The sequence below is a fragment of the Pongo abelii genome, chromosome 1 (assembly GCF_028885655.2).
Source record: "Pongo abelii isolate AG06213 chromosome 1, NHGRI_mPonAbe1-v2.0_pri, whole genome shotgun sequence".
Taxonomy (NCBI): Eukaryota; Metazoa; Chordata; class Mammalia; order Primates; family Hominidae; genus Pongo; species Pongo abelii.
This window is the reverse complement of record NC_071985.2, coordinates 185833417-185856494: the sequence shown is the minus strand read 5'-3', so window position 1 is coordinate 185856494 and position 23078 is coordinate 185833417. Positions and strand designations below refer to the sequence as shown.

Genomic DNA, 23078 nt, shown 5'->3' with positions numbered 1-23078 from the left:
GGCCATACGTTCCTTTCTTCCTTCCTCTTTTCTTTCATTAATATATCCACATATCCAACATTAATTGAGCACCTACTGTGTGTCAGGCTTTGTGCCTGGCAGGAGGTAGAGTGATTAATAATGATGATGCAAAACATTTATTGAGGCTTTTTTTTTGTTTTTGTTTTTTTTGAGACAGAGTCTCACTCTGTTGCCCAGGCTGGAGTGCAGTGGCATGATCTCGGCTCACTGCAACCTCCACTCCCGGGTTCAAGCAATTCTCCTGCTTCAGCCTCCCAAGTAGCTGGGATTACAGGTGCCCACCACTGCACCTGGCTAATTTTTGTCTTTTGTTTTGTTTTTGAGACGGAGTCTCACTCTGTCGCCAGGCTGGAGTGCGGTGGCACGATCTTGGATCACTGCAACCTCCGACTCCCTGGTTCAAGCTATTCTCCTGCCTCAGCCTCCCGAGTATCTGGGATTACAGGCATGCACCACCACGCCCAGCTAATTTTTGTATTTTTAGTAGAGGCTGGGTTTCACCATGTTGGCCAGGAATAGTCTTGATCTCCTGAACTCGTGATCCGCCCGCCTCGGCCTCCCAAAGGGCTGGGGTTACAGGCGTGAGTCACCACGCCCGGCCTAATTTTAGTATTTTTAATAGAGATGGGGTTTCATCATGTTAGCCAGGCTGGTTTCCAACTCCTGACCTCACGTGATCTGCCTGCCTCAGCTTCCCAAAGTGCTGGGATTACAGGCGTGAGTCACCACGCCCGGCCTTTATTGAGCTCTTTCAAAGTTTCAGGCAGTAGGCTAAGTGCTTTACATGTGCATCATCTCTTTTAATCCTTACAGCAATCCAATGAGGTAGGTACAATTATTATCCCCATTTTGCAGACGAGGAAAGATAAAGATGAACACAAAATGAGCCGTGTTCTCAAGGAGCTCACAGTCTAATGCAGGGATCCCCAACCCCCGGGCCACTAACTGATACCTAACTGTTAAGAACCTGGCCACACAGCAGGAGGTCAGCTGCGGGTGAGCAAGTATTACCACCTGAGCTCCGCCTCCTGTCAGATCAGTGGCGACATTAGATTCTCATAGGAGTACAAACCCTATTGTGAACTGTGCATGTGAGGGATCTAGGTTGCGTGCTCCTTATTTTTTATTTATTTATTTTTTTTTTGAGATTGGAGTCTCACTCTGTTGCCCAGGCTGGAGTGCAGTGGTACAATCTCGGCTCACTGCAACCTCTGCCTCCTGGGTTCAAGGAATTCTCCTGCCTCAGCCTCCCAGGTAGCTGGGACTAAAGGCACCCGCTACTACGCCCGGCTAATTTTTGTATTTTTACTAGAGGCGGGATTTCACCATGTTGGTCAGGTTGGTCTCAAACTCCTGACCTCAAATGATCCACCCACCTCAGCCTCCCAGAGTGCTGGGATTACAAGGTGTGAGCCACCGTGCCCTGCCTGTTGCATGGTCCTTATGATAATCTAATTAATGCCTGATGATATGAGGTGGAACAGTTTCATCCCAAAACAATTTGCCCACCACCACCTTGGTCCGTGGAAAAAACTGTCTTCCATGAAACCAGTCCCTGGTGCCAAAAAGGTTGAAGACTCCTGGTCTGTAATAAAATCTACAAACTGAAAAACAAGTAACAAAAACAGATGGAGCTAAGAGCTTCAAGAACACAGAGGTGGCGGTCAGGTGAGTGCAGGAGTGTTGTCAGGGAAAGCATCTCACAAACTTGATGTGTGAAATTAACTAGGAAGGATTAGAAGTGAGCCAGGCAAAAGTGAGCCACCTGCAAAGGTGAAGAGGGAAGAAAGAGGAAATCAGGTGTGAGTAGAGAACAGTAGTTGGAGGTAGGGGCTGGACAACCAGGTAGGGGCCAGGCTGCCAGGTATCCTGTGCAGACAAGGACCTTATACACAGAAAGTGATGCAGCTCTGAGAAGGCCTCAGGCTACTGAGCAGGTATCACTGGAGCCTCATGCAAATCACACTTCCACCTTTTCCACTAATTGAATTGCAAACACCAGAAGGCCTCCTGTTGATCTGGGGTTTCAGCAGTGCCCTCTGAGTGTATGAGCAGGAGAGGTTTCTCAGCTCCTCCTTCCCTTGGGTGGTGGTGGTGGATGGGGGAGGGTGGTATTTTCCAGAGTTGAGTCTGTTCCCAGACCTTAGCCCTGCCCACTTGCTGATGTAAGAAATGCAGCCAACCCCTGAAATGTGAAGTCCTTCCAAGTAGCTTGATCTGGGCTGAGGATGGGAGAAAGAAGGGTCTGGCCTCCCAGCACAGCATTGCCCTCCCTGCCTCATCCTGGAGCAATGACCATTCTCTCAGTTTCCTCCCGCATTCCCCGCTCCAATGTGAAACCTCAATTCAGGTCTCACCCATCAAAGCGAGTTCTCCCCCAAATTACCTGCTCCCCATCCAGGTGAGATGAAGAGCACCCTGGCCTGGGAAATGGTGTAGGGTTCTAGTTCCACCTCTGCTACCAGTTTGCTGTGTGATTTTGGACAAGTCATCCCTCTCTCTGGGTCTCAATTTCCCCATTGGTGAAATTAACTTTGAAAAATCTACAGTCCAGTTTTGGAATGAATAACTTCAGTCTTTATTCACTGCGGGGTGGGGTGGGGTGGGGCAGGTAACGGCATGCCCAGCATGCAACACAAGGCGTGGGTGGAGTGGATTCACAGTCTTTTTGGAGAAGAGCAGGCAGGAAGCAGGTTGGCTGTGCAGTGTGGCCTGAGAATGAGCTCAGAACAGGAAGAGGGGAAGAGGAACTGGGCTGGCCAGAAGGCTTCTTTCTGGAAGAGGCAGGACTGGAGCAGGGATTTTGAAGCGTGGGTACAGGTTGGAAAAAAAAAGTAAACATAAGCGAAGAGTGGAGTCCGGAGGTTATAAGTCTCTGGATAACTTTTCCAAGCGGGTGGAATGGGAGTAGGGTGAGGAAAGGGTGCTTTGTCTCAGAACTAGTCCTCCAGTTCCTGACTCTGTGTGGATGAGAGGCTCCTCCAGAGGTCGCTGTTCCCCAGGAATCCATCACTACCGTCCGCACCGCGAGGCCAGAGCTCCCACTGTTCCCTGGCTGTTTCCATGAGGCTTACGCGGCTCTGTATCTGCCCAGAGGACTCAGGGACCCGGCAATATTTCCGCCCCCATGAGGGTACTTACGGCCTCGCCAGTTACCCTGTCTGGGACTCAGAAGGGTTACACGTGAAGGCGAGCGCATGTGCATGTCTATGGTACACATAGGTCGCTATGGCTCTGCACCCTCCCTCCTGCGCTGCCCCAATTCAGGGCCTGGGAAGGGCGTCCGGTTCCCGAGGTGCCCCTGTGCCAGCAGGCGGCGTGTAATTGGTAGGAGGGAGGCTGCCGCTGGAGTATTCTTGGCTGTCCCTCAGTGCGATCCCTGCATGAACTTCTCCTTTTCCATGCTACAGTCACAGACCCTCAACCCAGGCGCACCCTCGCCCATCCTCATTCCCCACTAGGGTCTCGCTGCTGATCCCGAGCAGGTTTGTCCTCCCCGACCAGGTCGCAAGGCTTCAGACTCTGGGGGGAAGTCGTGGGCCTGGATGATAAGCCTTCCAGGCAGTCCTGGGTCCACTCTGTGGACACCAAGCGTGAGGTCTGGAGGGGAGGACACAGGACACAGGACGCAAGACAGGCGCCCGTCACTCAGGGTCGCAATCCGCCATACAGAGCCACTGTTGTCCAGAGGACAGACACATGAGGACAGAGAAAGAGAGGCTCGGCCCAGGGGGCCGAGAGACCCACAAGAGCGCACTTAGACATGAAGTTCTCTTTCCCACATACCTGGAAGCGTCCCCCACTGCCCCTGGCCGCCTCTTCTCTCAAGAGCGTGGAGCCTTCCCTATCACTCCGTGAACTCTGTGATCTTCAGGACCAGCGGGTTTCAAGTGGCGCTGTTTTCGGTCTCTCCTGAGGTCGCAACCCTCTTCCCACGAACAACGGCCCACAGGCTCCGCAGCTCGCCTTGGTCTCAACAACCGCGCAGTACTTGGGTGCTTAAGCGAGTCCCCTACCACATAGTCCAGGGTTGGGGGCGGGGCAGATGGGGCTGGGAGGGGACGGTGGCCAGGAGTAGTGGAAAGAGAAGATGTAAATTCATACTCTCGAACTTTGCCCGGCAGACGCGTGGTGGTTATCTCCGCGCCAGCGCCTGAAGTGGGCAGGTGGGCTTCAGAGTTGAAGGTGCACATACTGGAGCCCCAGTCATTTCTGTGCATGGGGAACATGTCTGAGGTCTGCCTCCGCGGGTCACAGGATCCGGAGTCTCCCGCCTCCCCCTGGGCTAAGGGAGCTGATCGCTTCTGAGCAGCCGAAGATCCGGGTGGAGAAAGGGGCCGGGAGATGTACCGGCTGAGGCTAGACAGCTGTCTCGCTTTGGAGCTGCAGCTAGGTCCAGAGTGGGAAGGAGGCTCGCGCCGGCTTTGCCGCTTTCCCTGAGGGTGTCCAGTTTTGTGAATAAAATTAGAGAAGTCTGCGGGCGTAGTTCCCCAAGCCCAGCTCAGGCTTCCGTTTGCAGCCCGGCGCTGGCCAAGCTCGAACCGCTGAAAAGGGCCGCGTGCAATCGTTCCGCTGTGCCTCAGGACAAACTCCGCTTCAAGCCAGTGCCGCTCTCCGGCAGTTTCCTGATTGACTTAATTAGATCCGCATAATCGCTGGAGGGCTTTTCATTCCCAGAGCCGAGAACAGCTCATTTATGGGGACCAAAAGGAAGAGAGGGAGAGACGACCCGGACGCCACTGATAGCAACGTACTCTTCGCAAAAAACAATAACTAGTGGAAAAGCCCAACAGGCATCCCCCTCCGCCAGCCAACGCTTCCTCCCAATTGTTCTGGGCTGCACGAGGGAGATGGCCGGGCGGTGGAACAGATGCTGAAGGAGGCCCAGCACGACCAGAGACGCTGTAACCAAGACCCGCAGAGCCTGTGGCTTCCCGCTCTTTGGCGGCTGCAGCAGGCATGGTGCTGGAGCCCAAGGCTTCCGGGAAAGGGTCCAGGTTTTCGCGGAGGGAGCGACGAACTCACGCGGGATCGCAGGCACTGCTGCAGGACGCCAAACAGGCTGAGCCGGCAGGCGAAAGAAGCAAGGGTCACGGGAGAAGCAAAGAAAACGAAATAAATTCCGAATCCCGCGGTTGCCCTTCTCCCAGCCCCCAGTGCGCTTACTCCTGACACTGTTGAAAACAGACTGGCCCAGAACCTTGGAAGGGATGAGAGGCTACTAGAAATCCCTTTATACAGAGCGGAGCTCGGTTAGAGAAACAGCTATTTGGATAAACAGAGGGGTTCTGGGCTGGGAACCCGGACACGTAGGTCCACCCCAGCTTAGCGCCCCTCAAAAGCCTGACAAGTAACATGATCTCCTGGACCTCAGTTTCCGCTCCTGTAAAAAGTATGTATGTGAAGGGTCTGGATTCTCCCTCCCCAACCCTGCAGAGAAGAAGCTGGGGATTCTGTACTCCCCTTCCCCAGTGTAGGTCTCCAGTAGCAGTGAATGTGCAGCAAGGCCAGGCAGAGGCAAGGGCTGGCTGCTGTAGCTGCTTGGTAGAACTTCTTGTCTGAAGTAGGAAATTTGGGCAGCAAATACCCTGGCTAGTCTTACCCTGATCGGAGCCTGGGGAGCCAGGGGAGTGCTGGCAAGGAAGGAAGCTACTGGTTCCCATTTGCTGTTTTAGAGACGAGGACATTCAGGCCGGGCAGGGTGGCTCATGCCTGTAGTCCCAGCACTTTGGGAGGCCGAGGCGGGTGGATCACCTGAGGTAGGAAGTTTGAAACCAGCCTGATCAACATGGAGAAACCTCCTCTCTACTAAAAACACAAAATTAGCCGGGCATGGTGGTGCATGCCTATAATCCCAGCTATTTGGGAGGCTGAGGCAGGAGAATCATTTGAACCTGGGAGGCTGAGGTTGTGGTGAGCTGCTGAGATCACGCCATTTTACTCCAGCAGGGGCAACAAGAGCGAAACTGTAAAAAAAAAAAAAAAAAAAAAAAAAAAAAAAGACAGAAAAAGAAAAAGGAAAAAAAAGAAATGAGGACATTCAGGACATTCAGAAGGTGAAATGGAGTAGGATGACGCCAACACTTTTTCTCTCCACTTATTTAGATACTAGCAGAGCTAAGCTGGGTTGGAGTTGGTGTGTGGTCCATGGTGTGGGGTATCTGTGAGTGGGGTTCTGGGAGTGTGAGAGATATCCATGTAGTCAAGAGCAAGCTTGAGGTATGTGTAGGGTTGCCAGATAAAATAAATCTGCTAAATCTAGCAACCCTAGGTATGTGAGTTTACTTAGACTCACGCAAGAAGCTTCTCTCCAAGACCTTTTTCCCCGGACAGTCTGTCACCCAGGAAATTCCAATTCCAGGGCTACTAGTCCCTGTCCAATTTGCTGTCCATGGTTTGAGGACGAGATTTCTCTTTCTTCCAATGACAGTTTATGCTGGAACAGCACATTAAATGGATCCCCTTGGTCAGAGGTCCCAGAGAGGGCCCAGGTGACTTCCTCTCAAAGGACATGAGTAGTCAGACCTGCCTTCCATTTTTTTCTGCCCTTACCTTGGGGGGATGAAGAACTCTATTTTGAGGATTCTGTGAAAAGGGTTGCAACCTGACTCTGTTCTATCTCTTTGCAGGAGCCTGGGTGAGTTCTTTCTCCCTATCCTGGGCCTCTGTAGCTCCATCTGTGGAATGGGAGAGTTGGATTAACACCAGGCTATCCCGTAGATTGGAGGCTGCTGTTAGATGAAACTGCAAAGTGTTCTCAGCACCCTTTCCTAAATGGCCTAGAATATGGCTACACTTATACATCAGTTCTGAGGTAGGTGTTACTAGCCTCATTTTTACAAAGGCAGAAACAAAGCGCAAAGAACCTTGCCCAAGGTGACAGACAGGGTAAGTAGTGAAGGCAGGATTGGAACCTCAGGAGCCTGACTTAAGGTCGCTGCTCTTAACTACTATGCAGACAGGAAACTGAGGCTCCGAAGCGGGGAAGTCACCTAATTAGGGTCACACAGCCTTGCGACAGCGGAGGCAGCTGGGATTCCGGCCTCTCACGCCCAAGCTTTGGCCACTGTGCGGCGCTGTCGGGGCAGCAGCCCAGGCATCCGCTCAGTTCTTGCTCACGTCCAGCGCCCATCTCCCCTTCCGTGCCCCAGAGGCTGAAATGGGCCCACTCTGTGTTGAAGCTTCTTGTTTCTGGGTCCTGGAGGGAGGCCGGGGGAGAAAGGGGTCTAATAGGATGGACAAGAACCCGGCTAGCGAGAAACAAGGCACAGGGCCAACCTTAGCTGCACAAGACTTTTGAGAGATGAAGGCAACACTTGGTCGAGGTCAGGGTTCACTGAGAGGGTGTCGGGCAGGGGGCGGAGGAGGTCCTGCCGCCTGTCGGTGGGGCCCAGAACCCTGGGAGCCAGGAAGGTGGGGGATGTCCAGTCCTCAGGGCAACTGGGGCCAGGGAGAGGGGAGGGAGAAATTAAGCGGATTCCCAGATCCATGAACAGACACCCAGACAAATGCCGTTTCCACAGAGACTCACGGAGAGTGAGATAGTCACAGAGACTGAGACAAACGGATGCCGAGACCGAGAGGGTCGGAGAACAGGCCAACTCGGAGCAGTAGACCGGCCCGCGCCCCGGGAACGCGGCCACAGCGGCCGGCGCTCTGCCTGGCCTCCCCGCGCGGAGAGGGGTGGCGGGCCCGACCGCGGAGGGAGGAGAGGGCGCCGCCGCAATCTCACCTCTCCCAGGCCCAAGGCTGCGGGCGCCAAGTTCGCTCCTGGTGATCACTCGAATGCGTCTCCCCTCGGGCTGGAAGCCGTGCGGGCTCGGGTGGGCGCCGGCGGGCCGCGCTGGGGCGGCGTGGGTCCCGGCGGGGCGGCGTGGGTCCCGGCGTCTCAGGCTCGCGCTCCCACTGCGCTTCGGCCCCGGTGGCCCGGGCGCCGCCTTGGGGAGAGGACGGGTGGGGACCGCCGCTACTTCCCTGGCTGCGGCTGGCGCCCGAGTGAGCCTTAACATCCAGGGGCTGAGCGTTCTGAAGGCGGCGGCTTCAGGGAGCACACGGTGCAGGAGCGGCGGCGAAGACAAGGGCCCGCCTCCGGCCACTCGAGCCCAGCTCCCGCCGCGGCGGCGGTTTGTTCCCGCCGGGTCCCTCAGCGGAGGCGCTACGCCCGCCCCTGCCTCCTCGCCCCACCCCGCCCAGGGAGCTCCGCCCTAGCCCGCGGCTCTTCCGCCTTAGGCAGCCGCTAGGCGGGAGGGACAATCCCCCACCACCAACCACTGCCGCCCCGAGGGGACTAGGGGCTGAGGCCCGCCCAGGTAAGGGAAAGCCTCAGCTCCTTCCGCAGCGCCATAGCGGCGGGTCCCAGCTTGGATTCCCAGGGTAGTGGCGGGGGCCGCCGGCGGGGCGCGCCCTGGAAGGTGAGCGCGGCTGAGCTTGGCCGCCAGGAGGCGCTGCGGAGCCGGGGGACACCCCTCCCTGCCTGCCTCAGTCCCCCGCCCCCTCCCCGCCCGCGCGCAAAACGCACTCGCCCCAGAGGCAGCGCGGCCGAGCCCCAGCCGCTGCCGGAGCGGAGCCGGAGAGTGGTGGCGGCGGCGGCGGCAGCGGCACCATGACCCTGGGCAGCTGCTGCTGCGAGATCATGTCCTCCGAGAGCTCCCCGGCCGCGCTGTCCGAGGCCGACGCAGACATAGACGTGGTGGGCGGCGGCAGCGGCGGGGGGGAGCTCCCAGCTCGCTCCGGGCCCCGCGCCCCCCGGGACGTGCTCCCCCACGGCCACGAGCCTCCCCCGGAGGAAGCCGAGGCAGACGTAGCCGAGGACGAGGAGGAGTCGGGTGGCTGCTCGGACGGCGAGCCCCGCGCTCTGGCGCCCCGGGGGGCGGCGGCCGCAGCGGGGAGCCCGGGGCCAGGCGCGGCGGCGGCCCGCGGCGCAGCGGGGCCCGGGCCGGGACCGCCGTCGGGGGGCGCGGCGACGCGGAGCCCGCTGGTGAAGCCGCCCTACTCGTACATAGCGCTCATCACCATGGCCATCCTGCAGAGCCCCAAGAAGCGGCTGACGTTGAGCGAGATCTGCGAGTTCATCAGCGGCCGCTTCCCCTACTACCGGGAGAAGTTCCCCGCCTGGCAGAACAGCATCCGCCACAACCTCTCTCTCAACGACTGCTTCGTCAAGATCCCCCGCGAGCCGGGCAACCCGGGCAAGGGCAACTACTGGACGCTGGACCCGGAGTCGGCCGACATGTTCGACAACGGCAGCTTCCTGCGGCGCCGTAAGCGCTTCAAGCGGCAGCCCCTGCCGCCGCCGCACCCACACCCGCACCCTCACCCGGAGCTGCTGCTGCGTGGCGGGGCCGCGGCGGCCGGGGACCCCGGCGCTTTCCTGCCCGGCTTCGCTGCCTACGGCGCCTACGGCTACGGCTACGGGCTGGCTCTCCCGGCCTACGGCGCACCCCCGCCGGGGCCGGCCCCGCACCCGCACCCGCACCCGCACGCCTTCGCTTTCGCCGCGGCAGCCGCCGCCGCTCCTTGCCAGCTGTCGGTACCCCCAGGCCGCGCCGCCGCGCCTCCACCCGGACCTCCGACGGCCTCGGTGTTCGCAGGCGCGGGATCGGCCCCAGCTCCTGCGCCTGCCTCAGGCTCGGGCCCGGGCCCCGCAGGCCTGCCCGCCTTCCTGGGCGCGGAGCTGGGCTGCGCCAAAGCCTTCTACCCGGCGTCCCTGAGCCCTCCCGCAGCCGGCACCGCGGCGGGTCTGCCCACCGCACTTCTGCGCCAGGGCCTCAAGACGGACGCGGGCGGTGGTGCAGGCGGCGGGGGCGCCGGGGCAGGGCAGAGGCCTTCCTTCTCTATAGACCACATCATGGGCCACGGTGGCGGCGGGGCAGCACCCCCGGGCGCCAGCGAGGGCTCTCCAGGACCGCCATTCGCTGCAGCCGCGGGTCCTGGGGGCCAAGCCCAGGTCTTGGCCATGCTGACTGCTCCGGCCCTGGCTCCCGTTGCTGGCCACATTCGTCTCTCGCATCCCGGGGACGCGCTGCTGTCCTCAGGGTCCCCGTTTGCCAGCAAAGTCGCCGGCCTTAGTGGCTGCCACTTCTGACCGCAGCAGGCCCAGGGCCGGTTAGGTCCGCACTCCTCAGCCTCTCCCGGGAGCTCTTGCGGTCCCAGAGGAACTCAGGGAGTCTATTTATGAAGTCTCCAGACCTTGGGCCGGCACGCGTGACACGGCACTTCAGGCTCCACGCACAGAATCTCGCAGATAGTTGGGACTAAGCGGGCTGTATCGCTCAGGGCGACAGGCCCGGGGCTACGCGAAGAAGTCGCAGGCCAAGATCCTTTACAATTTGAGAAATAAAAGCAGGGGGGTGGGGGCTTCGTTTTTTCCCTGCCTCTGCGCCTGTCGGCGAACACATTCCGGGAGAGATGCCCGGCCAGGCTCCACGGATCCCGCCAGAAACACCAACAGAGGGTCTCCCTTTCTGCCTTTCCCCTCTCACTTCTTCCCCAACGTTGAGACCCTGCTTGTCCAATATTATAATTTAAAGACATCTATTATCTGCTTTGTGCTTAAAAGAAAAATTCAACCTTTTTTTTTTTTTTTGCTGTTCTCCAAGGAAGTTCGTTTCCTTTGAAGCCTAAACCAGTGTCTACGCAGGCGGAGCTGAACGGAGAGGTGAAGCAGGGGGTGTTTATATTCCCTGCAGAAACCCTGGATCCCACTCCACTGAGGAAAATCCTTTCTCTTTTGTGTTTGGGTGCTTTTAAAGGAATTTATTTCCTTTCTCTTGGCTGGCTGGGTCCAGCCATCTCCGGCCAGCAACCCTGTCAGTGTTCCACCCTGTCCCAGACCTTGTAATATTTATTGTGGCTAAAGGCAATGAGATTGGGTGGAAGAGAAGGGTCTGGGCCAGGGACTGGAGAGGTGGGGGTGGAGTGGGCAAGGGCACACCCTGTGGCAGGGGGTCCTATAATTTTGTGTAAATATCTGTACAGCGGGCTGCTGTCGGCGTTCTCTGTCCACTGGGTGTGCATTGATTTAAACTTCTCCACTGTGGGGAAACTCTGTGAAATCGTCTGATGGTCTGTGTGGAAGAAAAGAAAAATCTGTCTACCCCCTATTCCCCATTGGTGTCAATTGAATAAATGTATGTGAACTTCAGCAGTCACCAGCTCTGTCTGCTTGCCTGCACTCCCTTGCCCCTGATGGGGCTCTCCCAGAAAAGCTTAGCTCCCCAGCAGAGGGGGAGTGAGGAAAGGCCCCTGGGCAGCCCAAGCAGGCAGAGAGGGGTTTGAGCTTAGAGGATGCAAGGGGCACTTTGGTCTTGGCCTTCAGCTGTTAATAAGGCCGAATCTCTGGGAAGCCTGTGGCCTCTCCAGCACTTTCATTTTCGTTCTAGTCCTAAGAAGGTTTTTGCCTGGAGTTTTGCCTGGGGTGTTTCCAATGCACCTGAGCATTCTCATGTCCTTCTAGTTTGGATGTTGGCACGGCCTGGGTAGATCTGGGTGCTAAGGGTTCATGAACACTCTACCCACTAAGTACAATTTAAGGTGAATATATCTGGTGATGTGTACTCTGTATGCCTCTGTTTCTGAGTGAAGGGCTTTTATGGAACTTATGATTCGTTTTTGTGTTTGGGTCAGCACAGCTCCTTGCTTTTTGCCTTTGTGTGTGTGTGTGAATTGTATTTCAGAATATCTGCATTTTTATTTCTATGTATGTTGGTGAACATGTCTTTGTGTGTGTTTGTGATTCTCAGTCGCTGTCTTTTTGTCTCTGAGAGGAGAGAGGTTTCTCCCTGGCCGCTTTAGGGCCTTGTCTGGAATCCCCTCTCCCCCCGCCACCCCCCAACACATGTAACAGAGTAAAAGGCTTGGACTGGGGACTGTGAAACCTTTCTTTCCTCCAGCCCAAGAGGGTTAGAGGGGCACTATGAGCTGAATGAAAGAGTCAGTGGGGTAACACTCAAGGTAAAACTTCCCATCCCTTGAGCCAGACTCATAGCTGGAAGCTACTGCCTGAGAGCAAATCCATTGGTCTGGTTGGAGTCTTCCATAAACCCATTGAGTCTCCCAGCTCTCTGCTTATGCCCAGGACTCCCAGTGGCCAGACTTGCCAGTGTGTTGAGTGAGAGGTGATCTTTGGGTGAAGCAGAGATGATTGCTTAGCTCTTTTCTCTGTCTATTCCAGTGAGATTATACGAGAGGAGAAACAGAGGTGCAAGAAGAGGCAGTGTAGCCTTCACAGAAAACAGACACATGTTGAGGGCAAGGGTTGGGAGATGAAGTGACAGACAGAGAAGGAAGAAGACAGGGTCAGAGACCCAGATGCAGGGAACTTGAGAGAGATGAGCCACACAGGCCTCTTCAGCTAGGATCCCTGCAGCTGGCAATAGTAGAAAAGAAGGAGGAGGTGGAGAACTGAGACTACTGTAGAAAGGGTGTCAAAGTCAGGATTAGGGTGGGAAGAACACACCAGAGCTGGGGAAGGGTTGTTTGGGGTTCCCAAGTCTCTCATCGCCTTCACCAGTGGAGAAGAGATGAGGCTCAAGGTGCAAAGAGTACACGCAGTCCCTCTGCCAGAGGCAAGGCAACCCTCTCCTTGTTGAGAGACTGTAGAAGTGGAGGGAGGTCAAACGGAGTGGGCCACCTTCCCACCATTTTATCAAATGGCCCAGGCAAAGTAAGGTTAGGTTGGATGGTATAAAGGGAGAAACATCTGCTGATACTGGGATGAAGGTCTCTGGCTGGTTGCTTCGTCTACTTAAATTTCTCTGAGTTTAATTTTGTTTCTTTTCACTTGAGGAATGGTGACTATGACTGAAGGAACATGCACCCACACAAGTGAGCGTGTGTGTGTGTGTGTATGTGCTGCCAGTAAAGCACTTTGTAGCTATGTGATCTCATTTACCATGAATATGTCACTCCCAGATATTAGATTGGAGGTTTACGTAAAAGATTTATTAATTGGTTTTTCCTCTTTAGAGGAGAAAATTAAGTCAGCCAGAATTATGTCTGATGGTGGATAGTTGGATGAGATACTTCCACAACTGCTATTTATAGGAGAAGCAGCAGACCCTTCTCTGTGTGTGTGTGTGTGTGTGTGTGTGTATGTGTGTGTGTGTGTATGTTTGTGTGTGTGTGAATTTATCTGAGCATATTGCTTGGTGTCAATGTGTGTTGGAGAATCCATATCAGGAAAAGGTAGAAAAAAGAGGACTGGGGAACAAGAGCAAGATGTACCCTTATAGGGGCTTCTAGGGATCTTGGAGCCCCAGACCCATGACTCAGACCCCAGTTTCTCAGTGGGCCAAGAAGGGTAGACCTGAGCCAGAGAAGATTGTGGTCTGAGGATCAGGAGTCAGAGAGAAGCCACTGATGCCTAACTGGCCTCAGAAAGGGAATTGCTGCGGGAGCTCCCAAGGCTCCAGATGCTGAAGGCAGAGAAGAAGGGAGGGTATTTAGAGTTTGGGGCTCCTTTAGGTTGTCTTTGTGGGGAACCTGTTAGGAGCTGGGAAGGGCCCATTTGGGATCTGGACTTCAAGGCAAAGGATGAGAGAGTTTTAGGATTTGTATGGTAGAATCCTCCTGGATGTTTTTTAATTCCTCCTGACTGGAAGGGTCTAATGGGTGACTCCTCCCAAACTATGGGTGCATAGGGTGGGTGTTCAGTTTAAGGAGATTCACTAGGCATCCTGAGAGGAGAAACAGGCTATCCCATCTGGAGGGGCTCCTGTAGGTTCCGTCTGTGCTTGGGTGGAGGCAACTGAGGTTCTGCTGCCCTGCAGGCCCCAACAATCAGTGACAATAATAAGAAAATATTCAGGGCATACCTTCATCTCTCTAAGGTGAGAAAAAAAAGAAGGTAGGAAATCGGCCTGGGGTTCAGAGAGTGCTGCTGAGAGCGGGCAGTTTAAAGGGAAAGAAAATTGGCGAATTTCACTGGTCAATTTCACTTCATTTCGTTCAATTTCGTTCAATTTCATTCCTTTTCATCCAGCGCCCGGAGGCCCGAGGCCACAAGGAAGGGGAGGGGGTCTTTCCGGGCGAATTTCCCTCATCTTGTAGATTTACTTTCTAGGGCTGTGAAAAACAGCCTTGATTCTGAAACTTTGACGTACGTTTTTCAGCCGCCGCTAAGAGCAGACATTTTATTTTATTGAAAGGTATTTGGTTTGGGTGATCGAAGCACATCGGTGAGGCTCTCCGCACTTCTCTCTTGCAGCCCAATTAAAGCGGTTAATTCTTTTCACCGCTTATTCCTCCCCATCTTTCTTTCTTTCTCCTGGGGCTCCTCGGACCACCCAGGAGCCGGAGTTGAGGTGGGGGCGGACACTTCCCCTCCATATCCAATTTGTTCTCGCCACAGCGGGCGCGTCTTCGTGGTTACAAAGCGCTTTTTCCCTGATGACTTTTTTCCCCTTTTCAAAAACACTTCTTTCTCCCACCTTCAACTAGCAACCCTCCCCAGGCCCACCCCTCCTCCCTCTCCGCTCCGGTTTATTTAAACTTCGCCTCCTCCAGCGCCGCCGCAGCGCGCACTTAATGAAGTTGAAGGCTCGGTGAGCCCGGGTGAAGAGGGTTTGGAATCTGTTGAAAGGGGCGTTTTGTGACACTGATTGGGGCGGGGGCGGGGGCAGTCGCGGACCAGACAATGACCGACCAGGCGGGTTTTCCTGCGCACAGGGTCAGGCGAATAAAGGCGCCGACGCTGTTTAAACGAAGGACCCTGTAAGAGAAAGGGAGAAAAGATTTTGTGTGTGGAGCGTGCCTCGTAAGGTTTCGTGCTTAGGAGAAGTTGGGAGGAGGCAGCTCGCCTAGAGTCTTTACGGACCGAATTCGGAGTTTATTTCGAACCCTATGCATCAAGCCAAAGAAAAGCGGGGCGAGTTTGGGTTTGCGCCTAACTTAATTCTGATACGTGCTTCAAAAGGTTGTCTAGGCTGGGGCCTGGGGAGGCGTTCAGGAGGGCCAACCAGGACGATGACATCCAGCCCACATTTGTCTCTGGGGCTGACGCTCTGAGGTTTGGCGCTCTGGAGAAACGTTGAAAGAAAACTAAAGATGGGCAGCGGTCGGGCAGGATAACTCATCCTCCTAAAGCATTTGTGAGCAAAACAAATGTTGATTGGGTTTTTTGGAGCGGAATTACTCTGTTCTTTAAGGTCGGCGCAGACACGTACCAGCAGAGAACCTGTAGACAGGACTGAGGTTTCCAGCTCTAGTTTCGGGAACGGATTTTTCCGCGGGCTAGTGGGCGCGGCGCGGCGCTGGGCGGAGCGGGCACCGCCTCCTTCCGTAGCGGAGCTAGAGCTGCCGCTCGAGGCTGCGGCCGCTCCGGAGGCCTGGAGGCTTCGGACTGCTGGACTGGTGGGGAAGGAAGGCGGTTTCCTCCGCAGCGCCCGGGTACTGCACTCCGCACCGTCACCTTCTGGGTTGTTTCTGGCCCTCCCTCTGCTCTCAGCCTCGAGTCCTGGGTCCCTGCGGAGCGCTGTCTTTTCGCTCCACGCGGACTCTGAGCGGAAGTCGCTCGCTGTCCGCGACTTTGCATTTCTCCCGCAGCAGGGGTCTCTGCCCGGTGCCTTCCTCCCGGCACGCCAGCCTCCTCGCCGAAATTTCGTCGTCCCGGAGTGGGTAACCGAGTCCCAGGCTTTACTGCCACTCCACTGCCTGCTCGGTTATTTAAGAGATACGCGGCTTCCGAGGGGTTTTCATCAGACCCCGCAAGTGCGCTCGGCTGGGAAGGATGCGCTCCGATGCCGCTACAGGGATTCCGCGCGTTTCACCACGGGAAGCCCGGGCATTGGAGATCTGTGCTCACTTCTCCAGGTGTTGGAAAGTTGCCTCAGGCTGCTTTCATCTCTGGGGCATTTCTGTCTACGCAGGCAGAAGGATCTTTGGAATTGCAGTTGCATGGATCTCAGTTCTGGAAAGGGCGAATCATTGGGGGAACAAAAAATTCAAATCTGTCCTTTCGATTCCTAAAAATCACTGCAGACCTGAAAAGTGCATTTCGAGTTATCTGTGTAGACACTGCCGGTGTGTGTGTGGTGGCGGAGGGTGGGGTAAGCGCTGAGGGTACAGGAGTGGACTTTATTGTTCACATTAACTCACCGGTGCTTACAGAGGACCCTCGATTCGCGCCCCCTCCCCCAGCAGGTGTCTGTGGAGTTCGGACTCCTGGGCTTAGATGCCCCATCCCGTTCAGATGCAAATGTGCTGGGTTCGGGTTGAGTGTGAGGAGTCCACCTCCCCACCCCCACCCCGGCCCAAACCTTCCTTCCCCGACGCCCCTTCTGGGCCTTTTGTGTTCCTGTCTCAACTTTGAGTTGCCTGTACATCTTTTTGAGATAGGTCTCGCCTCCTCAACAGTCATCATAGTCAAAGAGGGCAACTAAGTGAGGCTATTGCGTGAATTAGCCTTTGACCCAGACTGCAGGAGCTTGGGGGTTCTGAGGACAGCACGGCTCTACTTTCCGCTTTGGAGTGGAACCTACCTGGCGGGGGTCACACAGCAGATAGTTTGTGCAGCTGGGAAGATGAGCCCTGGACCCGAACGGTATGAGGATATGTATCCTAAGGCCAGTTTGGCCCCAGTTCACTGGGTGCCGGCTGCCCCAGTCAGCTATGGTTTGCAGAGCCCGAAGGCAGGCAGGAGGATCGCAGATCGAAGATCTGCAAGGACTGAGGATCGTTCCTAGTGTCTGTTTGGAAGCCCATGGGTCTTGCAATGCGAGGGCAGACAAACTACGAAGCGAGTTCCGGATTCCGATGAGCCACGCGACCTCTCCGGCCCCTGATCTGAGCACCCCTCACCTTGGTCCATCTGCTGACCATCTAAAATGTGTAAGGCCAGCGTCAGGGCTCAGTGTGTGACCAAGAACAGTTTTCCTGTTTGAGGAGTTACCTGATAATGCTCAAACACAGGCGAGTTCATTTGCCCCCAACTCTGGAGATCTTTTTCCTGTCTGGCTCCTTCTTTCCTTCCTTAAATATTTAGTGAGCACCTACTGTGTGCTGGGCGTTGTCCTGGAGGTACAAGCAGTGAACTTCTGCCTGGCATCATTACAAGCAATCTAACTTGGTAGTTGAGAAACCAAAGAAAGATATAACGATTGACTATCACCATATTTGAAGTAAAAAAAAAAAAAAAGAAAAAAAAAGAAAAAAGAACTTTGGTGTTTTAAGGGTTAAGTTTGTAGCTTTTCACTTTGTCATGACGGCTGCAGGTATTACAGCCCATAGATGTGTGCCTTCTGGGTGTTTGGGGTCTGTGACTGTGTTTATGCTTGTGTGTGAGAGGGTATGGATATGCATCAGTGTGTGCAGGAGAATGTGCTTAGGGGTGAATATTGATGAATGACTATGTGTGTGCTAAGGTATACTTGTGATGTATCTTGTGAGTCTGTGAGTACGGTAAGTCTCCCTGACTGTCTTGGGCAGAGGCTGGAGAAATGTGAGTGAAGAGGATTGGAGTGGAAGGGTTAGGAATGAGTCCCTGCCTGAGTTCCCAGCCTATTCCTCTGTTCCTTAACAAAAATTAGGACGTATCCTTCTTCCAGCTTCCTTCCCTACTGCAGACAAGGATGGGAACATGGAGCACAAAGTGAAGGTGCTAATGGAGTGCAGTGAGGGCAGTGGTGGAGCAGTCAGCCCTCCTCCCAAGATTCTTACCTCTTACCTTTCCTGCTATGTCCAGCCCCTGCAGCCTGCCTGGGGATCAGGATCCAGGTTGTTCCAGAGCAGCTGAGAGGCTCCATTGTGTGGCCTTGGACCTGTTCTCTGGCCTGGTGCTGCTAGTCTCCTCCCCTCTAGACCACACAGAGGGTCTTGGCTACTGGTCCTAGGTGACTGTGGAGTCTTCCCTTCCATTGCCAGAAAACTGACCTACATCAAGGAGGCAGGTGCAGGCTGTAGAGCCTGAAATGCCAGAGCTTGCAGGGTCTCCAAGGCTAACATTGTATGGGAAACTGGTCTAGAGGAGGTGGGGGTGGCATTTGCCCAGAGTTGCTCAGCAGGATCCTAGATATAAAGTTGGACCCTGCAGCATCTATGCACTAACATAGAAAATTAACATAGACAATTAACATAGACAAATAACATAGACAATAGACACTGGTCCAGATCTTTTCCTTTTATTTTTAGTTGATGCATAATAATTGTAGTAAATAATTTACTACAATTATTACAACCACACAAATATGGGATTTAATTGTATGTAAATCCCATATTTGTGGGATGCAGAATGATATTTGATACATGCATACAATATGTAACAATCAAATAAGGGTAATTAGCATAACTCTCACCTCAAACATTTATCATTTCTTTTTGATGTGAACATTAGAAATCCTCTTCTAGGTTTTTGAAGATATATAATAAATTATTGTTAACTATATCTACCCTACAGTGCTATGGAACACTAGAACTTGTTTCTCCTATCTTGCTGCAATTTTGTTTTAATTAAGGTATAGCTATTTTGAGGAAACTAAAAACCTAGCATCTCCTCTTGTCTCTAGAGAAATCTCAAATGTCACCTGGGCTGTCAATGCTTCTGAATGCCCCTTCCTTCCTAAAGGCAGGATGGGAGTAAGGTCAAGATCAAGGTGAAGGATAGCAGACAATTATCCAGATAAATCAGGCATGGAATAGATCACCTTTAGGTGAGAGAGGTGCTCGTGGCTTTAGGGAGAAGTGTAGGCTAGCAAGAGCGTCTGGCACTCCACTTTCCCCAGGGTTCCTGGGCTGGGAGAGGTGGTCCAGTTCTCCTCCTAGCCCTAGGCAGAGCAGAAGGTCCAGCGCCAGTGACCCCCTTGGAGGAGAGGCAGGGGTGGGGGAATGGTCAGAGTTTGCCAGTGAATGTCTCTATTTTTCAGATCTTCCAGTGTGGTGGCTTCCCTGCTTCTTTTGCTTCCATGAGTCTGTTGGAGAATCTGTCTGTCAGTTGGCCCACTGTAGTGCTCCAAGCCTTGCTTCCCTCACCCCACCTGACTCTAGGCCTTTTATAAAGTGAAGAATAAACAAAGAAAATCTGGGCCACTCAGGTCCCAGGCAGCTTTGGCTGGAGCCATTCCTTCCTGGGTCAGATATGCTGACCAAGCTTCAGGGCTTTGGTGTGTGTGTGTGTGTGTGTGTGTGTGTGTGTAGGCTCAAGTGTAGCATTAGGAATTCTGAATTACACTTACCTCTGGAAGCTACCAGGGCTTTTTGGTGCCTCTTTCCACTCCTCCTGGATCTCTATCTTAGCACCTACCCTGAAGATACTTATTTAATATTGGGAGTAGACAAGGGGAGGAGGTGAGAAGATTCCTGATTCTTGCCGGGGTGCTGACTCTCTGTGTCCTTGGGCAAGTACTCCCCCTATCCCCACTGGGCTTCCATTTCTCTGTCTCAGAAATGGAGCTGGGGAAAGTTAGCCTGGACTCACCTCCTGGGTCTGTGGTCAGTGGCTGCTTCCCAGCTCCTCCCTCTAGTCTACTGAACAGCTCATGCCCCTCCCTCAGCTGTCCCTCTGCAGCAAGGGTGCTGGATGGGACAGTGCTGGACTTTGGAGACATCTCAGGAGCTGCCTCAGGACTTCTACCATAGCTGCCTACTTACTGGGAGCTTGGCTCACTTCCTTTCTGGATCTAAGAGGCTTCCACGTGGGACCCAGAGCTTTTTCCTTCCCTGGCAGGGCCATGGAGGGGTGGCCAAATCTGTGTGTATGTTTTGGTTGCCGGTTTTGCATAAATGTACCTCCTTTGAGGAGAAGGAGAAATGTGGATGAGATTGAAGGCGAGTCGCTGCCTGAAGCTGGCAGAGCTCAGCCCATCCCATTGTGTCTCCCGTGGCACTGAGATAGGGTGGCACAAAATGGAAAAGGGAGCCTCTAACCCAGGTCCCTTTTACTCCTCTCTGTTCACCCTGAGCCACCCAGCTTCTTTCCGGGAAGCCTTGCCCGGATGAGTGCTGGGTAGTGGGGAGAGGCGGGGCACCCCACAGGAGCTGGAGGGCTGTAACCTGTCAATGTGGGGGAGGGGGTCAGAACGTTCCCAAAGCCTGAGTGGGGAGGGGGCTGTGGCTTGGCTGCCTCCCTAAAAGTCCCCGCCCAGGCCAAACTAAAGAACTTGCTTTTGTGGGGTTGTAGCTGGAAGTACTCGAAGCCTGGGGGCCGGGACCGGAGCTCTCAGAGACAAGTCCGCCGAGTGAGTGTCTGAGGATGGAGACGCGAAGGGAATGGGGTGGGGCGGGCTCTGTTGCCGCTTACCCTGGAGCTGGGGCTCCAATTTTCCAGTCGAAGTTCTCCTCTCTGCCTACATTTCGGATTCTGGGTCTCAGATGCAATCGCGCCCCCAGATTGCATCCTGTGAACAGAAAAAGTCTCAAACACGCGTACAAAGAATATTCAGAAGCAGAAGCAATTTCTGAAGAGCGAGGCCCGGGACTGAGTCGGCGAGGCTCCCAGTTCGAGTGAGCGAAGCCAGGGTGGAGGGCTCCGGACCGAGATTCCTGAAAGCCTCCCTGACACCGGATCCTGAGCGCAGGCCGGGCCCAGCCACTTGGGGGCGCCGCTGGCCCCAAAGTACCGGGAGCTTTACCCTCCGCTGACCAGGATTCACCCTGGCTGGCAGAGACTACCCTACGCTCCGCTCACCGGGCCACCCCGCCCCGCTCCGCGCTGACCCTCCTTTAGAGGCTGACTCTGCAAACTAGGACGATCTTGCTCCTATGCGGGACGACCCAGCGCTAAAAAGGGATGACCCTATACCACCGGGGGTGACTCTGCTTGTAGTCGGTCTGACCCTGTGCTAACAGAGATGACCTTAAACTGACCGAGGCAGATCCTATGCTAACCGGATGTGCTTGCGCTACCAAGATTGGCTTTGTGAGCTCCCTCTTAAGGCTTACCCTGCACCGATTAGGTGCTAAGGCTTGCAGTCCTTGTTATGGTCCCTGTAGCTCTTGCGCCGCAGCAGGGATGCCCTGTTCCACCCCCAAACTGGTAGCTGCTTTATTCCTCCCCCCAGCCCTTTGGGGGCAGTTGTGGGACACCTGGTTGGAGAGCAGGCTGCCATGGCTGGGCACATCCTGCACCTCTGGGAGGAGGAGTTCACAACCTCAAGGAGGAGGTGGCTGAGTTGTGGGGAGGGAACTGATTTTATGGAGGCTGGGGCATCTTGGGGGCCAGGACTGTGAGTGCTTTTCTGTTGTCTGTGCTCCTGACCCCAGAGCCCCGCCTTGCCACACCCACACCCTCTCCACATAGGTAAGCGGCTTTATTTTTGCACCACTCCATCTTCCTGGGCATACTCTCCCTCTCTGTAAAATGAAATGAGCTTATCACCAGACTCTGCCCTCATCTGCTGGAATGTCCTTGTCAGTCTCAATTCATTTCACCATTCTTTTATTACTCACTTTGTGCCTGGTCCTCTCGTCTACACTGGGGATACAGTGGTGAACAAAATCGATGTGGTTCCTGTCCTCAGGATGGTGACAATCTAGTGGAGGAGAGAAAGAAACACAAATGCATGTGGAATTAAAGCTGTAATATGGGCGCAGAGGGAAGAATGCCAACTGCCTTGAGAGAGAATAGCTGAAGGATGTCATGGGGTGGGAATTCCTCCCCAGCTCTGGAGCCTGCTGTGGGGAGAACTCGTCACCCCGTACTTGATCCTGTTTGACTCCTATTTCAGTCAACAGACCTCTAACCACTGGGCTTGCTGGTCATGGCAACTATAGGGAGCCAGGAGCCCCTCCCAGTGTGTCATCATCCATCCCAGATTCCTATTTGAGCAGCCCTCCTCCAATATCACCAGGAGGGATTCACCCTTCATTCCAGCACCCAGAGCAGCTTCCTCTCCCCAGGTCTTGGATTTGAAAGAGGCAGTCTGCCCCTCAAGACCAGGGTGTGGAAGCCAGGCTGGCTTTGGGATATGAAATCGCTTCAGTTCTGAGATCTCTGTCTCTCTCTCCCTCTCTTTCTTTTTCACTGAAGGCCACAGTCACACTGAGGTCTCTATTCAGCATGCTGTCTGGCACGATAAATAGTTGTTGATTAAAAGGATAATTCTAGGAGCCTACTCTTTAATGAGCCCAATAGCCAGAGTGATTCTGTGGTTCATGGGTCTGATTATCTGATTGTTCCTTCTTCCACTTTCTACCTGGTTCACTCCCTACTCAGGGTCACCTCCCCCACCAAGCCTTCACTAGCATCTCCCCACTCCCACAGACTTTTTTTTTTTTCTTTTTTTGGAGACCGGGTCTCGCTGTGTTACCCAGGCTAGAGTGCAGTGGCATGATTATGGCTCACTACGGCCTTGATTTCTCGGGCTCAAGCGATCCTCCCATCTCAGCCTCCTGAGTAGCCAGGACTACAAGCTAGCCACCATGCATGGCTAATTATTTATTTGTAGAAATGGGGTCTCCTTATGTTGCCCAAGCTGGTTTCAAACACCTGGGCTCAAGCAATCCTCACACATCAGCCTCCCAATCCTAAGACTCTTCATACTTTTAAAGAACTTACTGTGATGTATTATTTTCTGCTTGCTGTTCCCCCTCCCTCATTTTTTCCAGTACACAGCACGAGGCCTGGAACATGAAAGAATGAATCAACTGCATGTGTAGAAGGGCCCCAGAAATGTGTTGCATTGCCCAAACACAAGTGGAGTTAATATGATTCAGAAATATGTCCCTTCATAGAGCAATAATGATCTCTGGTGCCTGGCGTGGTGGGGAAGGGGGAGTGGGGGAAGAGTGTCCAGAACAGCAGTGGCTGGGGGCCCCTGAGCCCCAGTGTCGCAAGATAACCCAAAGGGAGAGAGGCAGCCTGTACTCAAGCTCAGAGCACCTCCGTTCTCAAGACAAAAGGAGCTTGGACTGGAGGAGTTCTACCTTGAGGGAGGGGGCTAGAGAGCTGTTTCCCCACCATCCCTACACTCCCATGGTGCAGCAGCTGTCCAGGGAGCAGGCCCCAGCTCTCTAGAGCTGCACAGAGAAGATGAGTGCTCCCAGCCCAAGGACAGAGGCTCCAAGTGCTTGTTGGGGATAGGGCGGAGGCAGGAGAAGAAGGGAGGGGTTGAGCAGAGGGAGTGGCT

General features: G+C 54.4%; 2 protein-coding genes across 2 annotated transcripts; one reads left to right on the top strand and one right to left on the bottom strand.

Moving 5' to 3' along the window:
• Positions 1–2575: 2575 nt before the first annotated feature.
• On the bottom strand, positions 2576–8625 carry LOC112130789 (actin nucleation-promoting factor WAS-like). The gene is made up of 3 exons (XM_054549340.1): positions 8536–8625; positions 7754–8225; positions 2576–5083 (listed from the first exon to the last, which is right to left on the bottom strand). The coding sequence occupies exons 1-3, from the start codon at positions 8623–8625 to the stop codon at positions 5043–5045; spliced, it is 603 nt and encodes a 200-aa protein (XP_054405315.1). The 3' UTR covers positions 2576–5042.
• FOXD2 (forkhead box D2) lies at positions 8495–14467 on the top strand. Its single transcript, XM_054535072.2, has one exon. The coding sequence runs from the start codon at positions 8624–8626 to the stop codon at positions 10103–10105; it is 1482 nt and encodes a 493-aa protein (XP_054391047.1). The 5' UTR covers positions 8495–8623; the 3' UTR covers positions 10106–14467.
• Positions 14468–23078: the final 8611 nt, after the last annotated feature.